Source organism: Miscanthus floridulus, chromosome 13 (genome assembly GCF_019320115.1).
Source record: "Miscanthus floridulus cultivar M001 chromosome 13, ASM1932011v1, whole genome shotgun sequence".
NCBI lineage: Eukaryota > Viridiplantae > Streptophyta > Magnoliopsida > Poales > Poaceae > Miscanthus > Miscanthus floridulus.
The window spans coordinates 6783962-6809636 of record NC_089592.1 but is presented as its reverse complement, the minus strand read 5'-3'; the positions used below and the strand labels follow the sequence as shown (position 1 = coordinate 6809636).

General features: G+C 47.9%; 1 protein-coding gene across 1 annotated transcript; it reads left to right on the top strand.

Annotated features, from left to right (window-relative positions):
- The first annotated feature begins 565 nt into the window (after positions 1 to 565).
- Positions 566 to 1688, top strand: LOC136499347 (wall-associated receptor kinase 1-like). The gene is made up of 3 exons (XM_066495036.1): positions 566 to 637; positions 1056 to 1430; positions 1650 to 1688. The coding sequence occupies exons 1-3, from the start codon at positions 566 to 568 to the stop codon at positions 1686 to 1688; spliced, it is 486 nt and encodes a 161-aa protein (XP_066351133.1).
- The last annotated feature ends 23987 nt before the right edge of the window (positions 1689 to 25675 follow it).

Below are 25675 nucleotides of genomic sequence, written 5' to 3'. Positions count from 1 at the left end.
TCGGTAGCCACACATCATCTTTCCTCCTGGAACAAAGAGCCAGGTTGACAAACCACTTGTCCCAATGTTCACCCGAATTCAATTGGATACCAATACACTGTTATTTTTAAGATTTATTTTAGAATTTAATGGTGATATTAGAAGACGCGTCAATCAATCTCTATAATGTTCATGGGAACAGAGTGTTGCAAGTCACTATTCCAAATCAGTTGGGTTTTTTTTTCACTTCTTTCTATAACTAGAAAACAGAAATCAAAATTCAGGTGCTATATATTCATGTGCCAAAGCTCGGATTTTCTGTTAGAACTACAATTACAAATTTGCTGTGTTATGTTTTGTAAAGGGTGGGTTGATACATAAAGGATATATGCAACGGGTTCAAGCTTCAGCACCTCGCACTAGTAAACTTAAGTAAAGAGGCATCAGACAACACTCAATTCCATACCAAGAGACAAAACTGTTCTTGCATTCTTGCTCAGCAGGATAGCTACCAAAGAGATGCCAAGTAAGGTTTTACAGAAACAGATACTACTTTTCAAAGAAACCAATATCCAAGTCACAGAGCATGGAAATCGAAGTTCCTATAAAGAGAAATATGACGTATCTAACATCCATCAGCACTACATTTGTGTGGGAGGTAATAAAAAACTGAAGTACAAATTGAAATATGACGTATCTAACATGCCAGCGTCAGATGATATAAACTACTCGTTGCACGCACTCCCCATCAGCTTGCAACACTTGACAACCAGAACACATCTGTTCCAACCACTGGTACTGATAGTAATCACCAAGAATGTGCTGATCCAATTGGACACTATCCATTTCACAGATTTTTGGCTGTAAAAATGTGGGTCCCCTTCCATCTGACTCTTAGCGCTACACAAAAAAGGAGTCCCCTTCCAATACTCCTTTTTTGTTCCTGATTCAGTTGTAAAAGGAGTCCCCTTCCAATACTCCTTTTTTGTGTAGCGCTAAGAGTCAGATGGAAGGGGACCCACATTTTTACAGCCAAAATGTAAAGTGATGTTACCAAACTGAATCATGAGAATTAGCCAAAATATTACCAAACTGGGAAGCTAAATGAGAAGAGTGATGTTTACAGCTTCGGCGTGGTACTTCTAGAGCTTCTTCTGAGAAAACAACCAGTTTTTACAACTGAATCAGGAACGAAGCAGAACCTGAGTAACTACTTCCTTTCAGAGATCACGTCGAGGCCGACCACAGGGATAATAGCTGCTGAAGTTCTTGAGGAAGCAACAGAGGACGAGATTGAAAAGGTCGCATCCCTTGCAGAGATGTGCTTGAGGCTGCGAGGTGAAGAAAGGCCGACAATGAAGCAAGTAGTCATAACACTACAGCTTTTACTAGCAGAAAGGATGAACTCTTCCCATGTTGATACAGGAAACGAGCAATACATTCAGCCAATGGTGACAAGAAGAGCTTTAGCCTCTCACCGGCAATCCATCTCTGTTGAATCGAACAATGGGGCTCATGTAGCACCTCAGCGCAGTTATAACTACTCTAGCTTGCAGCGAGAGTTTCTATCATCAGCTAGTCTACCACGTTAGATGTATTATTGGTATTTATTACCGGCTACTGTTGAAATTGTTGGTTTTGCTTATCCCTATCAAATGTTATGTGCACAGATGTATGACTACAGTAAGGGCTTCAACCTAAGAAGCTGAGCTGAATGTTGTCTGGAACCTGTAAACGCTGAGCGTCGCAATGTGCTGTTGCGCCTTTGTCTGAGAACCCTTAAACTAATATTTATTTTGGTCCTATTTGCGATGCATATGGATTGAGGCAGGGTCCCCGGAACTCTGACTACAGTCCTCTTTTGTTATGTCAAATTTTGAATAACTACGTTTCTATAGATAGCACCATCTTGAAGAATGGACTTATTTGGAACAAGATGTAATTAATTTGTTGCCTTCAACTTAGGTTGGTCCACTTGTACATGTACAAGCTACTCAAGACGCAGCGAAAACCTGCAATGCTTAATTTCTAACAGGCAATCGTCTGTTCTCGCTGTCAGTTGTACACCGGCTTCATTTTACTGGCTATGCCTCTACCAGTTTACAGATTGAAGTATTCTCCAATTGGAAGCAGTAGTGGTTTAAGACGAAAGCAACCCCAGAAATCAAGGAGGGGGAACAAAAATGCTAACTAGCATTTCTGCTGGCTATGAGGCATTTCAACAAACGCTTTGGAAGCACTCACCTAGTTTCCGAGCTCAAACATCAGTCAACACTCACCTCCAGTTGTGATGCCCCATGGCGCGGCGCATCACCGAGCGGCTGGTCCTGGCGGCGTGGCTTCTGCTCTCTGCTCTGCTTTCCCATTGCACGTCTCCACTTTGGGAGGACATTGGACACCTGTGCTGCTGCCGTCCTGGTCGTGGTCGAGCAGGGAGCAGCGCGACGGCCACCCTGCTCGCACAGACACACTGTCGACGCGACCCGGCCGTCGCAGGAGATGTGCTACTAGCAGACACCGGAGGAGCAGCACTTGCACTACGTGGACGTGGCGGTTTCTGAATACTCTTCAGCAGCCTGAGTATTGTTATCCTGATCGGTCCAGGTCCGTCCAGCTGCATGCGCGTGCCAAAGACGTGCTGCAGCCATGCCTTCTCCTCCTCGTCGTCTTCTTCTTCAACAAAGAAAGAAAACATATATCGTGAATTGGTCTGTCAACGTTTAATGTAGTGCGAATTGGTTTGTCAACGTTTAATGTAGTGCGATAATTGCTCCGGAACGTTGAAACCAGTGGCAAGTCAAATGGTTTAAGGAAAACCTGATGGGTCGTCTGATTTAAAAGTCAAACTGCATTCGATCTCTTGGTCTCCAATTACTGTTGTGAACATCTGTCATGGATTCGTGACACGTGTCTACGTATATGAATCTGACATATGTGAGAGTCTTGTGTTTTTTTTTCTTCCTTTCAAACTATTTCTTCAAAATTTAAACAACAATCACCTGTGTTGGACCCCCTCCGCTCCGCCTCGGCCTGCCCCGACAACACCGCTTCGGCCAACCGACACCTCGAGGCGGTGGGCGTTTTTACCTAGGCCCTCAAGCACGAAGGAGAGTCCGGCGAAGCCGGCTCCCTCTCCTTCTTACCTCTTCGGTTAGCATGATTCAAGGAGCTCTAAGCCTGAAGCTATTTCCCCCATGACCTGTTTGATTGGCGAGGCGTTGAACCTGCTCTCGAAACGGCTCAAGGAATTATACTAAACAAACTCTAAAACTAAAGACTTATTTGGATACATCGTAGTCTATAGAAGATAGGTTGAAAGGTTGGTTGGATCCATAGTGTGAAAGCTTAAGCCTTGTTTAGTTGGGCGAAATTTAGGAATTTGGCTACTGTAGCACTTTCGTTTTTATTTGGCAATTAGTATTCAATCATGGACTAATTATGCTCAAAACGTTCGTCTCGCGATTTTCCAACCAAACTGTGTAATTAGTTTTTTTCGTCTATATTTAATGCTCCATGCACGTATCGCAAGATTCGATGTGATGATACTGTAGCACTTTTTGGGAAAAAATTTTGGAACTAAACGAGGCCTTAGAAAAGCTGCTTTCTAGTGTATAATTACCACAACACCCTTAGTCATTGGTTTTTTATGCCGCTACTATAGTAGAAGTGGAGGGAAGAATTGTGTTTTGAAGTCTAGAAGTCGGAAGAAGTTGGGTTTGCCCAGCTTACCAAAATCTATAATCTGAGCTTCAACATATTTAATAAGTTGTGTATCGGAGCCTAAAGGCAACTTCCAAATTCTTCCAACATCCAAATAGGGTCTAAAATCACTTCGTTCGGTCTAGTTTATAAGACATCTTGCGCAACTTACAAGTAAGAGTTTTATAAGCTTTGAGCACTAACTTGATCATGAATTTTTAAATATTGTAATACAAACTAGATACCGTTAGATTTGAAACAAACATACTAGAAATAATCATAGATTTATAATAAACAATATAAACTAAACGAATGGTCAAAATATAATCTATAAGGTCGTGTCATGCTAAACTACGCTTTATAAGTTGAACCGGATTGAGTAGTCATTAATCCATGTGTGTGATTCAAAAGAGACGGTAGACTTGATTTGGCAACGATGGCAAATTGTCGGGAAAAAACAAGTGATGACCTACCTGGCCTTGGCACGATCACACCACTACGTCTACACTAGACACACCGCACGGCGGAATTGCGGCCGTTGAATCCAATCCCCGATTAGAATACAGGCACTGCCATGCCCATACCTGCTCCACACCCGCCGACGACGGCACGACGCGTGCACACACGCAGACGCAGACGCAGCCGCGCGCACGTCGTCGCCTGTCGCCGACGGGTCACGAGCGCCGGTGTGCGGCGCACGTCGTCGCGGCTCGCGGGTAGGTCGTCGTCGGCCCCCGGCCGGATTCGTGCCGTGCGCCCGCCCGGTCTCCTTGCCGCCCCCTGCGCCGAATCGTATCGTGGGCAAATCTTTGTTGCGGGGAAATTGGTTAACAAACACTTAACACCACGTCGCCGCCGCTAAGCTAGCTACCGCATCGTTATTCAACGCTGCAAACGTTGACGATGACGAAGCCGGCGGGCTGGCTGGATGGGTGGGCAGTGGCAGGCAGCACGTACTGTACGGGGCGGCATTCGTCGCCCGCGCACGAACAACGCGCCAAGGAGTAGTAGGCAGTAGTACGAACTGACCCGACCCAACGGAGCCCGGCCAGCGTGTCGCACCTTAACGGCGACGCACGGCCCGCGCCGGCCGGCAGCCCGGCCATGGCCTATTCGATCCTACTACTCCGATTAGTAGGTACCTCGGTCGCGCCTCCGATCGGCGATCAATCTGGATCCGGATCCATCTCGGCCGGCCGCCATTAATGGCCGTCACGTATGGCGCATGCATGCATGCATGCTGCGTGCTTCTTTTTTTTACAAAATACTCGGCAAGCTTTATTGATCGAGAAATATTACATCGTTCATCAAAAACTCAAGAATAAAACTAGGGGCTCATCATCCCAATCACAATTAAGTTTCGTCTACATGCCTCGCCTAGCCAGCTCGTGCGCCGTCTTGTTTGCTTCTCTGCTGCAATGTTCGATGGAGATCATCTGAAACCCACTATAAATAATGTTACATTCATCATACACAGCGGCTGCTGAATTTGCCGAGAATCCACTGTTTGCCATTGTTTCCACCACTTCCATGCAGTCAGACTGGACAATCAGTCGGTTGCAACCTGCATGTTGTGCTGGCAATAAACCCTTCCTTCAATGCAAAAGCTTTCGCCATGGGCGCGTCCACTAGATAGGGGAGAAAAGTATGTGAAGCTGCTATCGCTCCCTCTGTCCAATCTCTTATAATAACACCAGTGCTACCGCTCCCCGTTCCTTCATAAAAGGAGGCATCAATATTAACTTTAACAAACCCCTCCAGAGGTTTCTGCCAGCCTTATCGTTCTTTGGTGCCCTTTATAGTCGTCATCTTGTAATTCTTTGTTAGGGTAGCAATAGACAAGCCCAATCTTGATGGTCGCTGAATGTTCTCACCATACACAAGCGGGCATCTCTCCCACCAGAGATACCAGCAGCCCGTAAGAATAAACTCCGAAAATCTGACACCAAGATGATCTACAGTCTCCCCCCTTCTGAGCACTTCCTCAATAATTAGTGACCCAGACCGATCAGTGCCAATGACCTCTAAAATTTTCTCCCAAACTCCTAAGGAGCTCCACACAGCCTTTGCTCAGTCACGGGTAAAAATCACATATTTGATATCTTCAGCACCATTTTTTGCAAACTGGGCACCCACCAATGTTGCTGATGTGCCGATTAGCTAGGACAACCATGCATGGAATGAAACCGTGCAGTGCTCTCCATCCAAAAATCTTGATTTCACCTAGCAGGTCCAATTTCCATAATATTTTCCATGCTTGGCTTCTACTCGCACCAGTTGCCTGCAAAGTGTGAATTCTTGGACCGTACTTACTTTTCCACTGGCAGTGGTAAGCTGACTTCACAGAGAACATCCCATTCCTATTATAGTGCCATGCCACGCAATCTTCTCTCCCGAAGCTGAGTGGAATCCGCTGAAAGCATCTAGGCCCCTAGTTGGATTTCGGTGATTAATGTCAATACAAGATTACTATGACTAACGTGTGTTTTGCAGAGACAATTAAGTTAGGTCATGGTAATAGAGATCGATTGGGCAATCGAGGTTGTCATGCCCCTACGATGGAAATCGTTTCGGTTTTCAAAGGATGGACGACAAGGTTAAGGATAACTAGTTCTAAGTGTCGATTGAAGTTGGAGAGACACTTAGAGTAGTTTAGGACTTTGTTTTTCCTTTGGCCGTACTATGAAGGGGGGTATGAACGGGTAGCTTGACCTAGTTGAGTCTAGTGAGTTAGGTGTGGTGCACACTTGTTAAAACTAGCTCTAGGTAGCTCCTATGAATGCCTAAGATCCTTTGGAGCAAACTTCATTCACATATGTTCGGAAGTTGGAAGTGAATGGAGGGTCAAAACACTGACCGGACGCTGGCTCCGGTGCGACCGGACGCTGGCCGCAGGGTCCGGTCAGTTCATTTGACCAAGGGGATCAAGTCTGGTTTGACCGGACGCTGGGAGGTCATGTGACCGGACGCTGAGGGCCAGCGTCCGGTCGACTCCAGTAAGGGTCCAGACTTGGGAAAGAGTGACCGGACGCGTCCGGTCAGTGTGACCGCACCCTGAGTATCCAGCGTCCGGTCGTTTACAGTAAGCATCCAAGAGCGACCGGACGCGTCCGGTCGGTACTGACCGAACCCTGACAGCGTCCGGTCATCACTTAAAAACTGGTTCGCGGGTTGAACTGACCGGAGCGTCCGATCATCACGACCGGAGCGTCCGGTCATCCCACAGAAGTTCATAACGGTTTGTTTTTCAGGCTAGCTTATAAATAGAAGCTCCACTCGTGAGTGGAGCATCTTTTGCTCATTCCAACAGCTGAGAAACACATTTGTGAGTGCCAAGAAGAGCAAGGTCCTAGTGAGGTGTTTGTGATTTGAGAATCCAAGAGAGTAGCCTCACTAGCAAATCAAGAGTAGCAAAGTGTGCATCCATCTTCTCATTAGGCTTCGCGTGGTCAAGTGAGAGTTCGTGCTTGTTACTCTTGGTGATCGCCATTACCTAGACGGCTTGGTGGTGATTGGGAGTTTGGTGTTCACCCGGCGGAGCTTGTGGGTGACCCAACTCAAGTTGTGAGCGGTTTTGGGTGATTCGCCGCGACGGAGTGTCGAAGAATCAACCCGTAGAGAGCACTTGATCCTTGCGCGGATCAAGGGGGAGCTACACCCTTGCGCGGGTGCTCCAACGAGGACTAGTGGGGAGTGGCGACTCTCCGATACCTCGGCAAAACATCGCCGCGTTCCTCTCTCTCTCTCTATTTACTTTGAGCACTTACTTTGAGCATTTACTTTGAGCAATTCAATACTTGTTTTCATTTCCATAAGAATTGCTTGCTAGAGTAAGTTTGGAACTTAGGTTGAGAGGTTGTTGTGCTTTAGTTTGATATAAACACTTTTCTAGGCACAAGGGGTTAATTGGGCTATCCGTAGGATTTGATTATTGCAAGAAAATTTAGAATTAGCCCAATTCACCCCCCCTCTTGGGCATCTTGATCCTTTCAATTGGTATCAGAGCCTCGTGCTCACGTTTTTAAGCTTAATCGCTTAGAGCAAGATGTCTCACGGGGACGGTCCTCCTCCTATCTTTGAGGGAGATGATTTTCCATATTGGAAAATCCGCATGGAGGCTTACTTAGAAGCTCTAGATGTTGGAATTCTTAGAGCCGCCTCCCAAGGGTTCCCCGCACCTAGGAATGCCGCACAACTTCAAGGCGATGAAGTAAATTATGAAAAATGGAACTGGTGGCTACGCAACTGCCATTTCCAAGTGGGAAAAAATGGAAGCGGACATTCTTGCCAAGGGTATCACACCAGAATCACACAATTGGCCTAAACGCGTGAAGAATTGGTTTTTCGCTCATGGGGGAAGACTGGACCTAGAGACCGGGAAGCTGGTTCATGGCCCAAAACTCGAAAGAGCAACACAAAGATTATCTTATGCTCTACAAGCTAAAGCTATTGGTGCGTTCTGGCCCAATAGAGAGAAGGATGAACTGACGTATGTCAACTCGGACAACAATCGCAACAATCAGTCCCCCTCTTGTCGTTCGTAATGAATGTGGTTCGAACTTAGACTTAGACGTCGATTTTGAGGAGCTGGTTTGGTTTTATGAGGAAACTGGTTTGGACCTTGCCCAAGTGCTCGCTGAAGGACCATCTGCTCCGAAAGTGGATCATTGAAAGAAATTTGAACATGGAAAGAGTCTATACAACCCTGAGGTCTTAGGTGAACTGGGTACATAAATATACCTGCTAAACAAGTGGTACATGGCGGCGTGTGAACGGGGAGAGGCATTTGTTCCTGTCAGAGTTAGAAACCAACATTACTTCCGTGGCGATGATGTTATATATGTTGAGTTTGTAGAATTACACCAACTATGCCACCTGAACTCTCTCGACAAAAGTCTCATTAGCTGCTATTGTCTGTAAGTGTGATTATTTTCTACTATTAAAGTGTATATATATAAAGCTACATGTATATATATAAATTATATATCCTCACACTATATTTTTATATATGCAAATATGAGATGACAGAACTCAGAAAGAGAAAGGATAATGATGTTGGTTTCGTCGATCCAAATGTCATATTCAAACATCCTAACCCCCACCTCAATGGAAAGCTGAACTCGAGAAAAATCTCATGAGATTCTTAGTGAACCAACAAAACAAGAACATACTCTTCCCCTACAACTTTAAGTGAGTGTTAAATAATTAATGTCGATCATATGGACATTTGTTCAATTATTTGCTTACTAGCTAAGCTATCTCCCATATATATATATATGTTGACTCTAGTTAATGTCGATCATATTTGTGTATAAAAATATATGCAGCAATCACTGAATATTGATGGTCATCGATATGGCCAATAATCAGTTGAGCATCTTAGACTCGTTAAGAAAAGAGCAAATAGAGTACCAAGACATGATAGATATTATCCAAGGGTAATCTGGTCTCTCTAGCAACTATATATACCCCGATCTCTTAACTGCAACAATTATTAAAGGCCAAATTAATTTTTTATTTTATTGGGCGCAGTGTTTGGAAAAGTTTTATTGAGGAACACCACATGAAATATTACAAAGCGTCACTGGATGTAATCACACACAAAGTAAGTACTAGCTACATTTATATATATATATATATATAGATAGATAGATAGATAGATAGATATAATTCAATTAACACCATACATGCTTTCAATTCACCGGATCTTTTTTCTCGTAAAAGTGGGTTCTGAGGCAAGAACAGGGGAACAACTACTGCGGATACTATGTTTGCGAGTTCATCATGGCGTACGCAAAAAGAACTCCTGAAGAGACCCTCAAAGTACGTTATATAAATATATTCATATATTCACAATTTCTTTTGTTGCTCATATATATAAGTAATCACGTGACCAACACACACATACACATATATATATATATATTAATATTTTTCCTTTAACTTTTATTGAAGACTCTATGGTTGAAGAAAAAAGTCATACGACGTGACCAACTGAAAGCAATTCAAGAGACCATAGCAGGATTTCTTAATGACCAGGTCCTCAACCCCGCCGGCGAGTTCTACAATGACGTCAATGAAACATGGAAGCTAAACCAGATGGAGTGAATTTGTTATCCCAAGGATATGATAGAATAAACAATGCAAGCTTTATTTGTAATATATATATATATATATATATATATATATATATATATATATATATATATATATATATATATATATATATATATATATATATATATATACACACACACACACATATACATATTATATGTACATAAAATAACGTACAATATATGTATATGCATATAATATATACGTTAGTTTCATACTTTAGTTTGTATAAAATGTTCGAACATTATAAACGTGTAGAATACGTATATTACTAGTAGCGTAGAATGCGTATTCGAAAACCTATTCAAAAACCAAAACGAATCATCAATTAAAAATAGAAACAAAAAAAGAAAAAAAAAAGAAAACCTTTAGCCCCGGTTGGTAATACCAACCGGGACTAAAGGGCCGCTCCACGTGGCCAGGCCGGGAGGCCTCTTTAGTCCCGGTTGGTCTTACCGAGAAGCCGGGACTAAAGGAGGAGCCCTTTAGTCCCAGATTCGTGCTCCTGGTTGAAAAACCGGGACCGAAGGGGTTTCCCAAACCGGAAGTAAAGCTCGTTTCTGTACTAGTGATTAGTACTTGTTTGTATAAATTTAACTAAAATTACTATCATGTTTTGACTTATTAGGACAACTCACAGTTGCGGTATTTCTGAGCCATTTGTGCGCTATGCAGGCACTGCACATTCCATTGATGGCCGGTTTCAACGGAATGGTAATGCTAGTGCTAGTACGTGGTACAAATTAAAGATTTTGATGTTCCGGTGGTAGCAGAGTGGTTACTTCATGCATATAATATAATATATGGTCGTCTGTCTCGGACCGGACGTGTTCCGTGTAGGAGTACGTACGAGAGTATAGGGTGCAGCCGTGCGCAAACCTGAGCTCTTCGGCACGTCAACGTACTGTGACCTGGTGCTCGTGTCAGTGTGAGGCTAGCAACCTATTCGGTTGGCTGGTTCGTTTCGTTGCTGGTTCGTGAAAAAGTACTGCTGGCTGGTTTGTGTGAGAGAAAAATACTGTTCCGACTGAAAATTTACGATCATTTACGACAAGCCACAGCCAAACGAACATGATGGAGAACATGCATGGATTCCGGCCGGCTCTGCTCTGGTACAAACCTTTTGGTTTGCAGGGACCTAAGGCCCTATTTGAATCAACTACAACTAAAGCTTAGGTGAACTCAGATTTAGTTGAGCTAACGTTGGATGGATCACTTTTAGGGATACATGCACGAACTAAAGATAAACTAAAAGATAAAAGATTCCCAAGACATAGACTCGATGACACCTTTTACGTGGTCCACAATAGTTCATGTTTATCATCAACTTATGGACTAATGTTTAGATGGATGAAGAATTAAAGTTTGGTAGGCTTTTAGCTCACATGTTTGGATACTTAGGCCAGCATCCAAACAGGCCCTAAGGCCATCTAGCCTACTCCTACTCCCTTAATTAGTTGTAAAAAGGATATAATTCTACTAGGTTTGTAGAAAACAAGGTTGACTAATCCATATTCTACTAAGTTTATAAAAAAATATCAATATTTGTGTTCTTTAAATAGATTTGCTGTTCCATAATAATTAATCTAATAATGGCCTTGACTCAGTATTATAAATGGTAGTATTTTTGTATACATCCGGTCAAGTTTTAAACCATTTAACTTCTTTATTTACAAACAGGAATTACATTGTTCTTTGGCGACCGAGGGAGTAGCTAAAATAGGATGTAGTAGAAAGGTTTAACAACCCGGCTGAGCAATTTATCTTTTACTACAAATCTAGAATTAACATTCCAGATTTCACGAATCCACGGAATTTGCTTTTGCACGCCACGCGCACACAGTGCACAGACAACACAAGATGTCGGCACGGCAAGGCACGGCAAAGGCAAAGAGTGCCTCCGAGTCCTTGGGATGCATTCACCAAACTGGGCCGGCAAACAAAACACTCCCTGCTTTTCCCCTGGTGCTGCTGTTGCCGCCATCTGCCGAGTCCAGGCGTTACCCCCGCCGGCCGGGCCCGGGAGAGAGAGCCTACACAGCCCACTCCTGGTCCATCTCCTGTTGGCTGTTGCATGGGACGGAAACCCTACGCGACGTCATGCCGTGCCACTAAGGATGATAACGGAACGAAAATATCCCGAACCGAACCGCATCGTTTTTTATATTTAATCCGATCGAATCCGTATTTTCTTGTCCGATTTTACCGTTTTCGCTTTCGCATTTGAGATGTTTCGTATTTCGAATGTAAAAGTAGAAAACGGTTTACACATTTTTCGACCGTTTTCTACTTTTCTACTTTTAATTTGAAATATTCCGAATTCAAAATTCGGTTTAAACCGAATTTGGCCAACTGCATAGGTCATACAGCCCAATTACAGGCTGCTCACCACGCAGTTGTGTTCTTTCTACCGGTGGCTAGCTGCCCTCTCTTATAGACGGCGCCCAGCCTCATCTCTCTTATTATGTATTTGGTCGTGCACTTGTTTAATGCTATGCACTTGAACTAGATCATGCACTTGTTAGTTGTGAACTTGTTATGTATTTGGTCGTGCACTTGTTTAATGCTATGCACTGTGGGTCGGTATTTTGTATTGAATTTTCGCATACCGACCGTGTTCGACATAATTCCGCTCGAATTGGTTCGTTTTCGAAATTCTAGATATTCCGTAAGTTCGTGTTCGTTTTCGTGTCCGGCTTGTCCACTTTCGCTTTCGCTTTCGTATTTAAATGTAAAAGTAGAAAACGGTTGAGGAGTTTTTCGACCGAGTTCTACCGTTTTCATGCCACCCGGCAGACACAAAGGTGGCGGCCGCCGTACGTTGCCGAGCACGGTGGCCTCGAGTCCCGACCCGACCTGACGCCTGGTGCCGAGTGCCGAGCAGACCAGGCGGTCAGGATGCAGGGAGGAGGAATCCCATCGAAGACCGCGAGCCCGGAAGGCCGGAAGAGCCATGCGTGTCCTTGTGCCGCCCCGCCCGCGGCCCGGGCTGTAAAGTTGAGCTGCTGCTGCTGATCCAAGCAAAGAACCGGCTGCGGGGCGCGCAAATCCATCGGCGGACCGATCGATCACACGCCGTCGGCGTGCGGTTGCTGATTCCTGCTTGGCTGCTTGCTTGCTCCGTTGCTCGCGTGTCGCATCGGTTCTCGTGCTGCACTGCTGGGGCACGGGGCTGGCCGGGGAGCGCGTGCCTCGATCCGCGGCTGCCTGCCCCTGCCGAAACCCCGAATGGTGCCGGCCGCCTCTGCCTGCCTCTGTCTCTGTGTGCTTTTGGCCCTGGCCCCCCCTGGCTGGCCCCGGCGACCGGCCGACCGGCCTGCGGGAAAAGCAAAAGCCAGGGGATTAGGGTAGGGGAGTCGAGCAGACAGCAGAGGGCTGAGGGCAACGACCAACGAACCAGGGCCGGTGATGATAAGGCCATCGATGGCGACCTGATTGACACGCCGACGCCGCAACGGGCACGCCACCGCCGGATCATCGGAGCACGCGGCTGCATGGGAACGCGGCCCTAGGACAGGACAGGAGAGGACAGGAGACGAGACGGGCTCGCGCACCAAAGCCTACGCCGATGGACGCTGACTGACTGTGCACTGTAGCCACGTTGTCGGTGGACGCCATGCCCTGTGCCCTGGCGGCGTGGCTTCTGCTCTCTGCTCTCTGCTCTGCTTTCCCATTGCACGTCTGTAGTAGCTGCCGTCCTGGTCGTGGTCGAGTAGGGAGCAGCGCGACGGCCGCCCTGCTCGCACAGTAGCAGCCACCGGCACTGCCTGCCGATGCCAGCAGCTGCGTTCGCGACGTGTTGCTGCATGTTTACGCGTGTCTGCGTCGGTCGCCCCGGCGAGCAGGAAAACATACTCCCCGTCAGACGTCCGTATGGTGTGGGATGTGACCGCGGCGGGAATCTCCTGTCCAGCCCACCGGAACCATGGCGCGGCCATGCGTGCGAACCACCGGTGGATTGCCAATCCACTGCCTATTCACACGTCGTCGACCGGCTCGACTCACAGCCTGACGCTGCCCTTTGGCCGCCAGCAAACCACTAAACTAGTCCCAGGTCTCAGCTAGCCGGCCTCTGAGCGCCGGAGGAGCCACACTTGCACTACGTGGACGTGCCGGTGTCTGAATCTTATTCTTCAGCCTGGGTTATTATACTGATCCGGAGTTGCGGACCAGTCCAGGTCCGTCCAGCTGCATGCGTGTGCCAAAGACGTGCTGCAGCCATGCCTTCTCCTCCTCCTCCTCCTCCTCCTCCTCTTCTTCTTCTTCAACGAAGAAAGAAAACATATATCGTGAATTGGTCTGTCAACGTTTAATGTAGTGCGATAATTGCTCTGGAACGTTTTGAAACCAGCGGAAAGTCAAATGATATAAGAAAAACGTGATGGGTCGTCTGATTTAAAAGTCAAAAGGCATTCGATCTCTTGGTCCAGGAAGTAACCGTTGTGGACATCTGTCATGGATGAGAGTTGTGTTTCATTCCTGTAAAACTATTTCTTCAAAGTTTAAAAGCTTCGGGCCAGCCCCAACGACACCGCTTCGCCCCACCGACACCTCGAGGAGCCTGGCTCCCTCTCCTACTTACCTCTATGCTTAGGGTGATTCAAGGGAAACTTTTTTAAATAATATTTCTTTAATGAATAATTGCAAATCTAGTAGCCGTTATACAAAAATTACAGATATGGCATCCTATCGGCCACTGGACCGCCGATAGGGACCTTGTGGGCCACTGGATGCCGTTCCTGATAGCAGACTTTTCGGTTTCTGGGTGGCCGACATGCCCTATCGGTATTCGGCAGGCCGATAGGCCAGTCGGTACTCCAGTGGCCGACAAGCATGTCGGCTACCTAGCTCCCAATTACACTATTCCATGCAAAAACTACGCCGTTTGTCTCTGAAAATGGTACGAACCTACAAAGGCAATGTCGTTTGTCCATTGAAAGCCTCGATGCGGGCGTCGGAAGTTATTGGAGCGTTGCCTCCATTAAATGGTTGCAAAGCGACTAATTCGATTACAGGCATCACAAACTCCAGGAGTACATTAGTTCACATCCATGCAACCAGACAACCATATGACTAATACAGGTCAACCAGCACGACGCCCACGTTTGGTGGCCTATGCTCCTCGGTGACGAATCTGCGTCGTAGGGTAAGTGAGCTGGTCTGGAGGACGGCGCTGGCGTGCCGACGGGGTCAACACTATAGGTCGAGTACCATCCTTAGTCGGCTAAGTTGGCAAAGGTGCGCCTGAAAGCAATGAGGCCCCGGCCTCATCGGCGAACCAAGGAGGAGTGTCGTCGGTGTAAAAGGTCGCGAAGCTGCTAGTACACGTCATGTAGTCACTGCAAGAAGCATGTCCACCTACCAAAAATTTGTAAGGTGAGCATGTTACATACATAATGCATGAAGAAATCGGAAGATCATCGCAGAAGTACCTAGGACTCCAACCATCGGGCGTGAAGAATGAGCACGTCCTCCAGATCCTACGGCTGGAGGCAGAGGTGGAGGTGGCGCTGCAGGGTCACCCTGCTGGACGTGACCAACTACGTCCGTGGTGTGGTGGCACGATGCCCGGCGTACTCCCGCCAAGCAACATTGCCCCAATCGTCGAAGGGCGGCAACCAACTCTATCCTACCAACCGTTGGGGGGTTATGCTTAAACCGCTGGGCATACGAAAGCTGCTTGTTGCCCACGTCACTGCAGATATCTGTCTGCAAGCTAGACATGTATTGTTGCATGAATTGTTGTGACCCATTGGCAAAGTAATGGAAGGACAAAGAAGTTTACAAATTTACTTACCAAGTGCATGGAAAGCAGCCGGTGGCTCCATCGCGAACGTGCCGGTGATCTCGGCCTCGTGTGGGGCAGCCTTTGCCGGCACGGGGAAGCAACGGACGCGTGTGGCTCCGTGGAACCAACGCAAGTACTCTCGATACGTGGCCTCCATCCATTCTCCCGTTTTTTAGGCACCAACATACTAATCCAGAAACGATGCTGGGAGCGTGGAACACTCAAGTATTCATGCAGCCAGGCTAAAACTTGTTTCCGGCTATAATCTAGCGGCGAATTCAGTTCTGCGTCAAAGACCTGAAAGTCGCTAAGGTCTACCCCGCTGTCCCATATCTGATTTCACCGTTGCCATGGTAAATTCTGAAAGGGACTAAATCGGTCGACATTCCTGGTTGCATCGTGCAAAGTATCGTGCCAGTTAAATAAAGTACCATGCGAACTTACTCGAACTAAACAAAATAAACTAAAACAAAACTAACCTTAACAACAAACTACTAACTAATCTAGTCGTAATCCAAAAGTAACACTAAAAACTGCATATCTGATCCCTAAATAAAACAAAACTTGCTCACTAAAAATAACGTTGGCACAACTAACCCTAACCCTAAGTAAATCGAACCCAGTGCAGGGCTACAAACTAAATATACTAATTAATCTAACCCTAACCATATCTAACTAAACAAGCTAAGTTAACAAAATCTAAATAAACTAACTACAAAACTAAAATCTAAATTAAAAAAAAACTTACCTGCACAGCGCCGGCCAAGCAGGTGCCGCGTGCCTGCATGGGGGGCGGCGGTGGCACGGCCTCCGCCAGATTCGGCGCCGACCGGCGCAGGCAGGCCGCCCGCACGGCAGGGTGGCCAAGCAGCAACGACTGACGGAGCAGCTGGGAGAGAGGGAGCGAGCGCTAGGGAGAGGGAAGGAGGAAGACGGGGCGAGTAGATATTTTACGGTCTATCGGCCCGATATAGCCCACTTTACCGTACGAGCCAGCCCCCTCCGGGACCTTGTAAGCAGCTGGACGACCTTTAGGGACCTGTCGGCCATAGGCCATCGGTCGGCTATCTAGCAGCCGACAGGCTACTAGATTTGTAATTTTTTTAATCAAATGCTAGATTTACAATTATTTATTAAAAATATTATTTAAAAAAATTCCCTGAATCAGTATCGTCAGTGGACAAGCATAGAACCAGACACGGAAGGAGAAACAACCAGAGTCCAGAGGTTAGGAAGGCAATGCCAGTCTAACCATGCATCGATCATGATGGATGGTGGCGTGAATGGCGACAATCGGTAGCCACACATCATCTTTCCTCCTGGAACAAAGAGCCAGGTTGACAAACCACTTGTCCCAATGTTCACCCGAATTCAATTGGATACCAATACACTGGTATTTTTAAGATTTATTTTAGAATTTAATGGTGATATTAGACGACGCGTCAATCAATCTCTATAATGTTCATGGGAACAGAGTGTTGCAAGTCACTATTCCAAATTAGTTGGGTTTTTTTCACTTCTTTCTATAACTAGAAAACAGAAATCAAAATTCAGGTGCTATATATTCATGTGCCAAAGCTCGGATTTTCTGTTAGAACTACAATTACAAATTTGCTGTGTTATGTTATGTAAAGGGTGGGTTGATACATAAAGGATATATGCAACGGGTTCAAGCTTCGGCACCTCGCACTAGTAAACTTAAGTAAAGAGGCATCAGACAACACTCAATTCCATACCAAGAGACAAAACTGTTCTTGCATTCTTGCTCAGCAGGATAGCTACCAAAGAGATGCCAAGTAAGGTTTTACAGAAACAGATACTACTTTTCAAAGAAACCAATATCCAAGTCACAGAGCATGGAAATCGAAGTTCCTATAAAGAGAAATATGACGTATCTAACATCCATCAGCACTACATTTGTGTGGGAGGTAATAAAAAACTGAAGTACAAATTGAAATATGACGTATCTAACATGCCAGCGTCAGATGATATCAACTACTCGTTGCACGCACTCCCCATCAGCTTGCAACACTTGACAACCAGAACACATCTGTTCCAACCACTGGTACTGATAGTAATCACCAAGAATGTGCTGATCCAATTGGACACTATCCATTTCACAGATTTTTGGCTGTAAAAATGTGGGTCCCCTTCCATCTGACTCTTAGCGCTACACAAAAAAGGAGTCCCCTTCCAATACTCCTTTTTTGTTCCTGATTCAGTTGTAAAAGGAGTCCCCTTCCAATACTCCTTTTTTGTGTAGCGCTAAGAGTCAGATGGAAGGGGACCCACATTTTTACAGCCAAAATGTAAAGTGATGTTACCAAACTGAATCATGAGAATTAGCCAAAATATTACCAAACTGGGAAGCTAAATGAGAAGAGTGATGTTTACAGCTTCGGCGTGGTACTTCTAGAGCTTCTTCTGAGAAAACAACCAGTTTTTACAACTGAATCAGGAACGAAGCAGAACCTGTGGAACTACTTCCTTTCAGAGATCACGACGAGGCCGACCACAGGGATAATAGCTGCTGAAGTTCTTGAGGAAGCAACAGAGGACGAGATTGAAAAGGTCGCATCCCTTGCAGAGATGTGCTTGAGGCTGCGAGGTGAAGAAAGGCCGACAATGAAGCAAGTAGTCATAACACTACAGCTTTTACTAGCAGAAAGGATGAACTCTTCCCATGTTGATACAGGAAACGAGCAATACATTCAGCCAATGGTGACAAGAAGAGCTTTAGCCTCTCACCGGCAATCCTTCTCTGTTAAATCGAACAATGGGGCTAATGTAGCACCTCAGCGCAGCTATAACTACTCTAGCTTGCAGCGAGAGTTTCTCTATCATCAGCTAGTCTACCACGTTAGATGTATTATTGGTATTTATTACCGGCTACTGTTGAAATGGTTGGTTTTGCTTATCCGTATCAAATGATATGTGCACAGATATATGACTACAGTAAGGGCTTCAACCTAAGAAGCTGAGCTGAATGTTGTCTGGAACCTGTAAACGCTGAGCGTCGCAATGTGCTGTTGCGCCTTTGTCTGAAGAACCCTTAAACTAATATTTATTTTGGTCCTATTTGCGATGCATATGGATTGAGGCAGGGTCCCCGGAACTCTGACTACAGTCCTCTTTTGTTATGTCAAATTTTGAATAACTACGTTTCTATAAATAGCACCATCTTGAAGAATGGACTTATTTGGAACAAGATGTAATTAATTTGTTGCCTTCAACTTAGGTTGGTCCACTTGTACATGTACAAGCTACTCAAGACGCAGCGAAAACCTGCAATGCTTAATTTCTAACAGGCAATCGTCTGTTCTCGCTGTCAGTTGTACACCGGCTTCATTTTACTGGCTATGCCTCTACCAGTTTACAGATTGAAGTATTCTCCAATTGGAAGCAGTAGTGGTTTAAGACGAAAGCAACCCCAGAAATCAAGGAGGGGGAACAAAAATGCTAACTAGCATTTCTGCTGGCTACGAGGCATTTCAACAAACGCTTTGGAAGCACTCACCTAGTTTCCGAGCTCAAACATCAGTCAACACTCACCTCCAGTTGTGATGCCCCATGGCGCGGCGCATCACCGAGCGGCTGGTCCTGGACGCAGCTGCAGCAGCAGGAGCGGTGGACGACGACCGGCGCGGGATCTGGGGAAGTAGGGGTGATGCGAATGACCGATAGTGGCAGTACACGTCCCTAGCTTGCTTGCAGTAGTGATTTCACCAATGTTTCAGCTGGGCATTGCGAGAGCAGTCCGAATCAGTGAATTTTTTTTAAAAAAATAATATTTTTTAATGAATAACTGTAGATCTAGTAGCTGTTGCACGGAAATTACCGTGGAGCATCCTGTCGGCTACTGGACTGCCGACAGGCCCTGTCCGCTTTCGGCAGGCGCCGCTGGACGCTGACTGACTGTGCACTGTAGCCACGTTGTCTGTCGGCAGACGCCATGCTCTGCTCTCTGCTCTCTGCTCTCTGCTCTCTGCTCTCAGCTTTCCCATTGCACGTCTCCACATTGGACACCTGTGTCTGTAGTAGCGGAAGTCCTGGTCGTGGTCGAGCAGGGAGCAGCGCGACGGCCGACGGCCACCCTGCTCGCACAGACACACTGTCGACGCGACCCGGCCGTCGCAGGAGACGTGCTACTAGCAGACACCGGAGGAGCAGCACTTGCACTACGTGGACGTGGCGGTTTCTGAATACTCTTCAGCAGCCTGAGTATTGTTATCCTGATCGGTCCAGGTCCGTCCAGCTGCATGCGCGTGCCAAAGACGTGCTGCAGCCATGCCTTCTCCTCCTCGTCGTCTTCTTCTTCAACAAAGAAAGAAAACATATATCGTGAATTGGTCTGTCAACGTTTAATGTAGTGCGAATTGGTTTGTCAACGTTTAATGTAGTGCGATAATTGCTCCGGAACGTTGAAACCAGTGGCAAGTCAAATGGTTTAAGGAAAACCTGATGGGTCGTCTGATTTAAAAGTCAAACTGCATTCGATCTCTTGGTCTCCAATTACTGTTGTGAACATCTGTCATGGATTCGTGACACGTGTCTACGTATATGAATCTGACATATGTGAGAGTCTTGTGTTTTTTTTTCTTCCTTTCAAACTATTTCTTCAAAATTTAAACAACAATCACCTGTGTTGGACCCCCTCCGCTCCGCCTCGGCCTGCCCCGACAACACCGCTTCGGCCAACCGACACCTCGAGGCGGTGGGCGTTTTTACCTAGGCCCTCAAGCACGAAGGAGAGTCCGGCGAAGCCGGCTCCCTCTCCTTCTTACCTCTTCGGTTAGCATGATTCAAGGAGCTCTAAGCCTGAAGCTATTTCCCCCATGACCTGTTTGATTGGCGAGGCGTTGAACCTGCTCTCGAAACGGCTCAAGGAATTATACTAAACAAACTCTAAAACTAAAGACTTATTTGGATACATCGTAGTCTATAGAAGATAGGTTGAAAGGTTGGTTGGATCCATAGTGTGAAAGCTTAAGCCTTGTTTAGTTGGGCGAAATTTAGGAATTTGGCTACTGTAGCACTTTCGTTTTTATTTGGCAATTAGTATTCAATCATGGACTAATTATGCTCAAAACGTTCGTCTCGCGATTTTCCAACCAAACTGTGTAATTAGTTTTTTTTCGTCTATATTTAATGCTCCATGCACGTATCGCAAGATTCGATGTGATGATACTATAGCACTTTTTAGGAAAAATTTTTGGAACTAAACGAGGCCTTAGAAAAGCTGCTTTCTAGTGTATAATTACCACAACACCCTTAGTCATTGGTTTTTTATGCCGCTACTATAGTAGAAGTGGAGGGAAGAATTGTGTTTTGAAGTCTAGAAGTCGGAAGAAGTTGGGTTTGCCCAGCTTACCAAAATCTATAATCTGAGCTTCAACATATTTAATAAGTTGTGTATCGGAGCCTAAAGGCAACTTCCAAATTCTTCCAACATCCAAATAGGGTCTAAAATCACTTCGTTCGGTCTAGTTTATAAGACATCTTGCGCAACTTACAAGTAAGAGTTTTATAAGCTTTGAGCACTAACTTGATCATGAATTTTTAAATATTGTAATACAAACTAGATACCGTTAGATTTGAAACAAACATACTAGAAATAATCATAGATTTATAATAAACAATATAAACTAAACGAATGGTCAAAATATAACCTATAAGGTCGTGTCATGCTAAACTACGCTTTATAAGTTGAACCGGATTGAGTAGTCATTAATCCATGTGTGTGATTCAAAAGAGACGGTAGACTTGATTTGGCAACGATGGCAAATTGTCGGGAAAAAACAAGTGATGGCCTACCTGGCCTTGGCACGATCACACCACTACGTCTACACTAGACACACCGCACGGCGGAATTGCGGCCGTTGAATCCAATCCCCGATTAGAATACAGGCACTGCCATGCCCATACCCGACGACGGCACGACGCGTGCACACACGCAGACGCAGCCGCAGCCGCAGCCGCAGCCGCGCGCACGTCGTCGCCTGTCGCCGACGGGTCACGAGCGCCGGTGTGCGGCGCACGTCGTCGCGGCTCGCGGGTAGGTCGTCGTCGGCCCCCGGCCGGATTCGTGCCGTGCGCCCGCCCGGTCTCCTTGCCGCCCCCTGCGCCGAATCGTATCGTGGGCAAATCTTTGTTGCGGGGAAATTGGTTAACAAACACTTAACACCACGTCGCCGCCGCTAAGCTAGCTACCGCATCGTTATTCAACGCTGCAAACGTTGACGATGACGAAGCCGGCGGGCTGGCTGGCTGGGTGGGCGGTGGCAGGCAGCACCTACTGTACGGGGCGGCATTCGTTGCCCGCGCACGAACAACGCAGTAGGCAGTAGTACGAACTGACCCGACCCAACGGAGCCCGGCCAGCGTGTCTCACTTTAACGGCGACGCACGGCCCGCGCCGGCCGGCAGCCCGGCCATGGCCTACTCGATCCTACTACTCCGATTAGTAGGTACCTCGGTCGCGCCTCCGATCGGCGATCAATCTGGATCCGGATCCATCTCGGCCGCCCGCCATTAATGGCCGTCACGTATGGCGCATGCATGCTGCGTGCTTCTTCTTTAAAAAAAAAAAAAAAACTCGGCGAGCTTTATTGATTGAGAAATATTACATCGTTCATTAAAAACTCAAGAATAAAACTAGGGGCTCATCATCCCAATCACAATTAAGTTTCGTCTACATGCCTCGCCTAGCTAGCCCGTACGTTGTCTTGTTCGCTTCTCTGCTGCAATGTTCGATGGAGATCATCTGAAACCCACTACAAATAATATTACATTCATCATACATAGCAGCTGCTGAATTTGCCGAGAATCCTTCGTTTGCCATTGTTTCCACCACTTCCATGCAGTCAGACTGGACAATCAGTCGATTGCAACCAGCATGTTGTGTTAGCAATAAACCCTTCCTTCAATGCAAAAGCTTTCGCCATGGGCGCATCCACTAGATAGGGGAGAAAAGTATGTGAAGCTGCTATCGCTCCCCTTGTCCAATCTCTTATAATAACAGCAGTGCTACCTGTTGGTGTTTTGGACCGGGGATCCTCAATCAACTAGTGAATTTATGCTGCGTGTTCCCAATCCCAGATGGTGATGCAAAGAGACACAAGGCTTATACTGGTTCAGGCAATTGGTGCCCTGCGTCCAGTCTGAGAGATCGATCTTGTATTCCTTGCACCGAAGTGCTTGTAGTAGGGGGTTACAAGCTAGGTGAGAGAGGGAGCTAGTCCCAGGTCTCGGCGGGGAGTGATGTGGGCTGCTTGAGACGTTGCTCTCAGGCGGCAGGGAAGTGTGCGTGTTACAGGGTGTTGTTCTTCGTGAGTGCCTGTCTCCCCTCTAGAAATGGCCCAAGTCCTTTCCTTTTATAGTTTGAAGGGAGGACAAGGGTAGTACATGTGCTAACTATACGGCGTCGTGCGAACGGAGGCGGCGTGTCTGAGCCCTGTAGCATGTTCCTGTAGCGGCGTGGTCGTCAGAGTGGTCTGTCCTTGAAGCGCTGGGGCGACGTGCTGGTCACATCCGATCCTGTGCATCATGGAAGCTCCAGGGCTGCCTCGAAGCGGGCGCGACGGTCAGCGTGCGGTCGCTGTGGGTTGACTGCGCGTGAGGCCGGGGCTTGGTTGGCGCCGAGGCCGAACCATGGTGGGGGTCTCGGCAGACGTGAATCTCGAGATGGCCGAGGCCCTGACGTAGGGTGCCGAGGCTCGGAGGGAGCGGTCGTTCTGGTACGCTGGTTCGGAGGCGGTGATGACCCGGGCCAGGCTTCCCATGCCGCGTTGTCTTCGGGGCAGGGATCGCGGGGCACAGTGTAGTGCGGGCGCTGATCGTGGGCACAGCGCCAGAATACAGTGGCCGGTAATCCCCGCCGTGCCCTGTCTCAGCCGGTATGGCGCTGATGCGACTTCTTGTCCCGTCGGCCACTCCGTGGTGTTGAGCCATCGTCTAGCTGAGATTGCGGGAGTGGTTGACTCATTAATAGGACGTGACATGCTGTCGGGAAGACTGGTCGAGGCGGGAGCGACGGGTTATTGACAAGCCAGCCTCGAGCGATACGGGGAATAGTTGTCTGATTCGAGGCTGTACGCACGGGGCCTCGGGCGAGACGGAGATTGGGCTCCTTGCCAAGGCCTTTCGCGAGAGGCCTCACGCGAGGCGGAGATTTTGTCAGGGCGTCGAGACCTCCCGTGCGAGGCCTCAGGCAAGGCAGAGAGCCGGTGGGCTTGGTCGGGGCTAGTGGTGAACCCATGGCTTACCTTCTGGCTTCGTTGTTGATGGGATTTAAGTGACTCTTTTGGTGTACGCTCGGGGTACCCCGTTCTATGGTACCCGACAGTAGCCCCCGAGCCTCAGGGGGAGTGCGTGCACTCTCCCTGAGGGTTTGTCGAGACTTGGCTTGCAGCCGCTCCTGTAGGGATTGTGTTTTGCTTCTTGAGGTTTCGGTGGGTGCGCGCGAGCGCACCCGCCGGGTGTAGCCCCCGAGGCCCTGGAGGAGTGGAGTCACTCCTCTAGGGGCTTTTTCGTGTTTTGAGTGAGGAGTTTTTATCGTATTTGTCGAGCCCACAAGTTTGAGTTCGGGTTGCGGGGTTTCGGTAAGGTCGCAGGGAGAGCTCCCGAGCCTCTGCACGAAGCAAGAGGGCGGTCAGGGGTGCCCCTGATTTTTTGTGCGGCCTTCATGTTTCCTTTTCGCTCGGAAGGAGGGATGGAATGTGCCAGGCTACCCTCAGTGGGCACGAGCGGTGGCACTTCTGGTGAGCTGTTATCAGGTAAGTCCGAGTGGAGGCCTGCGCCCCGTTCGCTATGGGACAGCTAGTGGTCTGGAGACGCACTCCAAGGGTACCGGAGGGTTTCTCTAGTGGGTGCCGAGGCCGTTCGCTGGGCCCCGGTGGCTCGGTGCCTCCCTACGGTGGGATCCCATTCGGAGACCTCCCTGCCGGTCTCGGACACGATTTAGGACGCCCCGAACGATTGTTTGCTTGGGCCTCGGCCATTCATGGGCTCGCCCATAGTCGTCCCTGACTCTGTTGCCCTAGGGCGGCTGTCGAAACCTCAGGGGGCCCAGCCTTCGAACCCCTGGACCGTAACAGGCTCGGTGCCCTTTATCGTATTTGTAACGAAACTTCTAGCGCGGGCTTAGGTCGTTTGTCTTTGTCTTGGGTGCAGGAGGAGCCCCCGAGCCTCCGGCCGGAGCGAGAGGGCGGTTAGGGGTCCCCTGGCTTTTTTGTTCGACCCTCACATATCCTTTTTGTTCGGACGAAGGGGTTATTTGCCGAGCCCATTTGGGTGCGAGTCGGAGCCACTGGGTCTCGGCAAGGTTGCAGGAGGAGCCCCCTAGCCTCTGCACGGAGCGAGAGGGCCGTCGGGAGTTCCCCTAGCTTTTTGTATGCCCCTCGCGCATGATGGTTTGTTTGCTGAGGCCCCTTTGGGTGCGAGCCTGGGTCGTAGGGTCTCAGCATATCTGTAGGAAGGGCTCCCTAGCCTCTGCACAGAGCGAGAGGGCCGTCAGGAGCTCCCCTGGCTTTTTGTATGACCCTCGTGCTTCCTTTTCACTCGGAAGGAGGGGTTGTTTTGTCGAGCCCCCTCGAGTGCGAGCCAGGGTCGCTAGGTCTCGGCAAGGTTGCAGGAAGAGCCCCCTAGCCTCTGCACGGAGCAAGTGGTCCGTCAGGGGTTCCCCTGGCTTTTTGTACGACCCTCACAATTCCTTTTCGCTCGGAAGGAGGGGTGGAATGTGCCAGGCTACCCTCAGTGGGCACGAGCGTTGGCACTTCCAGTGAGCTGTTATCGGGTAAGTCCGAGTGGAGGCCCATGCCCCGTTCACTAGGGGACGGCTAGCGGTCTAGAGACGTACTCCAAGAGTACCGGAGGGTTCCTCTAGTGGGTGCCGAGGCTGTTCACTGGGCCTCGGTGGCTCGGTGCCTCCCTACAGTGGGATCCCATTCGAAGACCTCCCTGCCGGGCTCGGACATGACTTAGAGCGTCCCAAGTGTTTCACTTGCTTGGGCCTCGGCCCTGTGTGGGCTCGCCCGTGGCCATCCCTGACTCTGTTGTCCTGGGGCGGCTGTCAAAACCCCTAGGGGCCTAGCC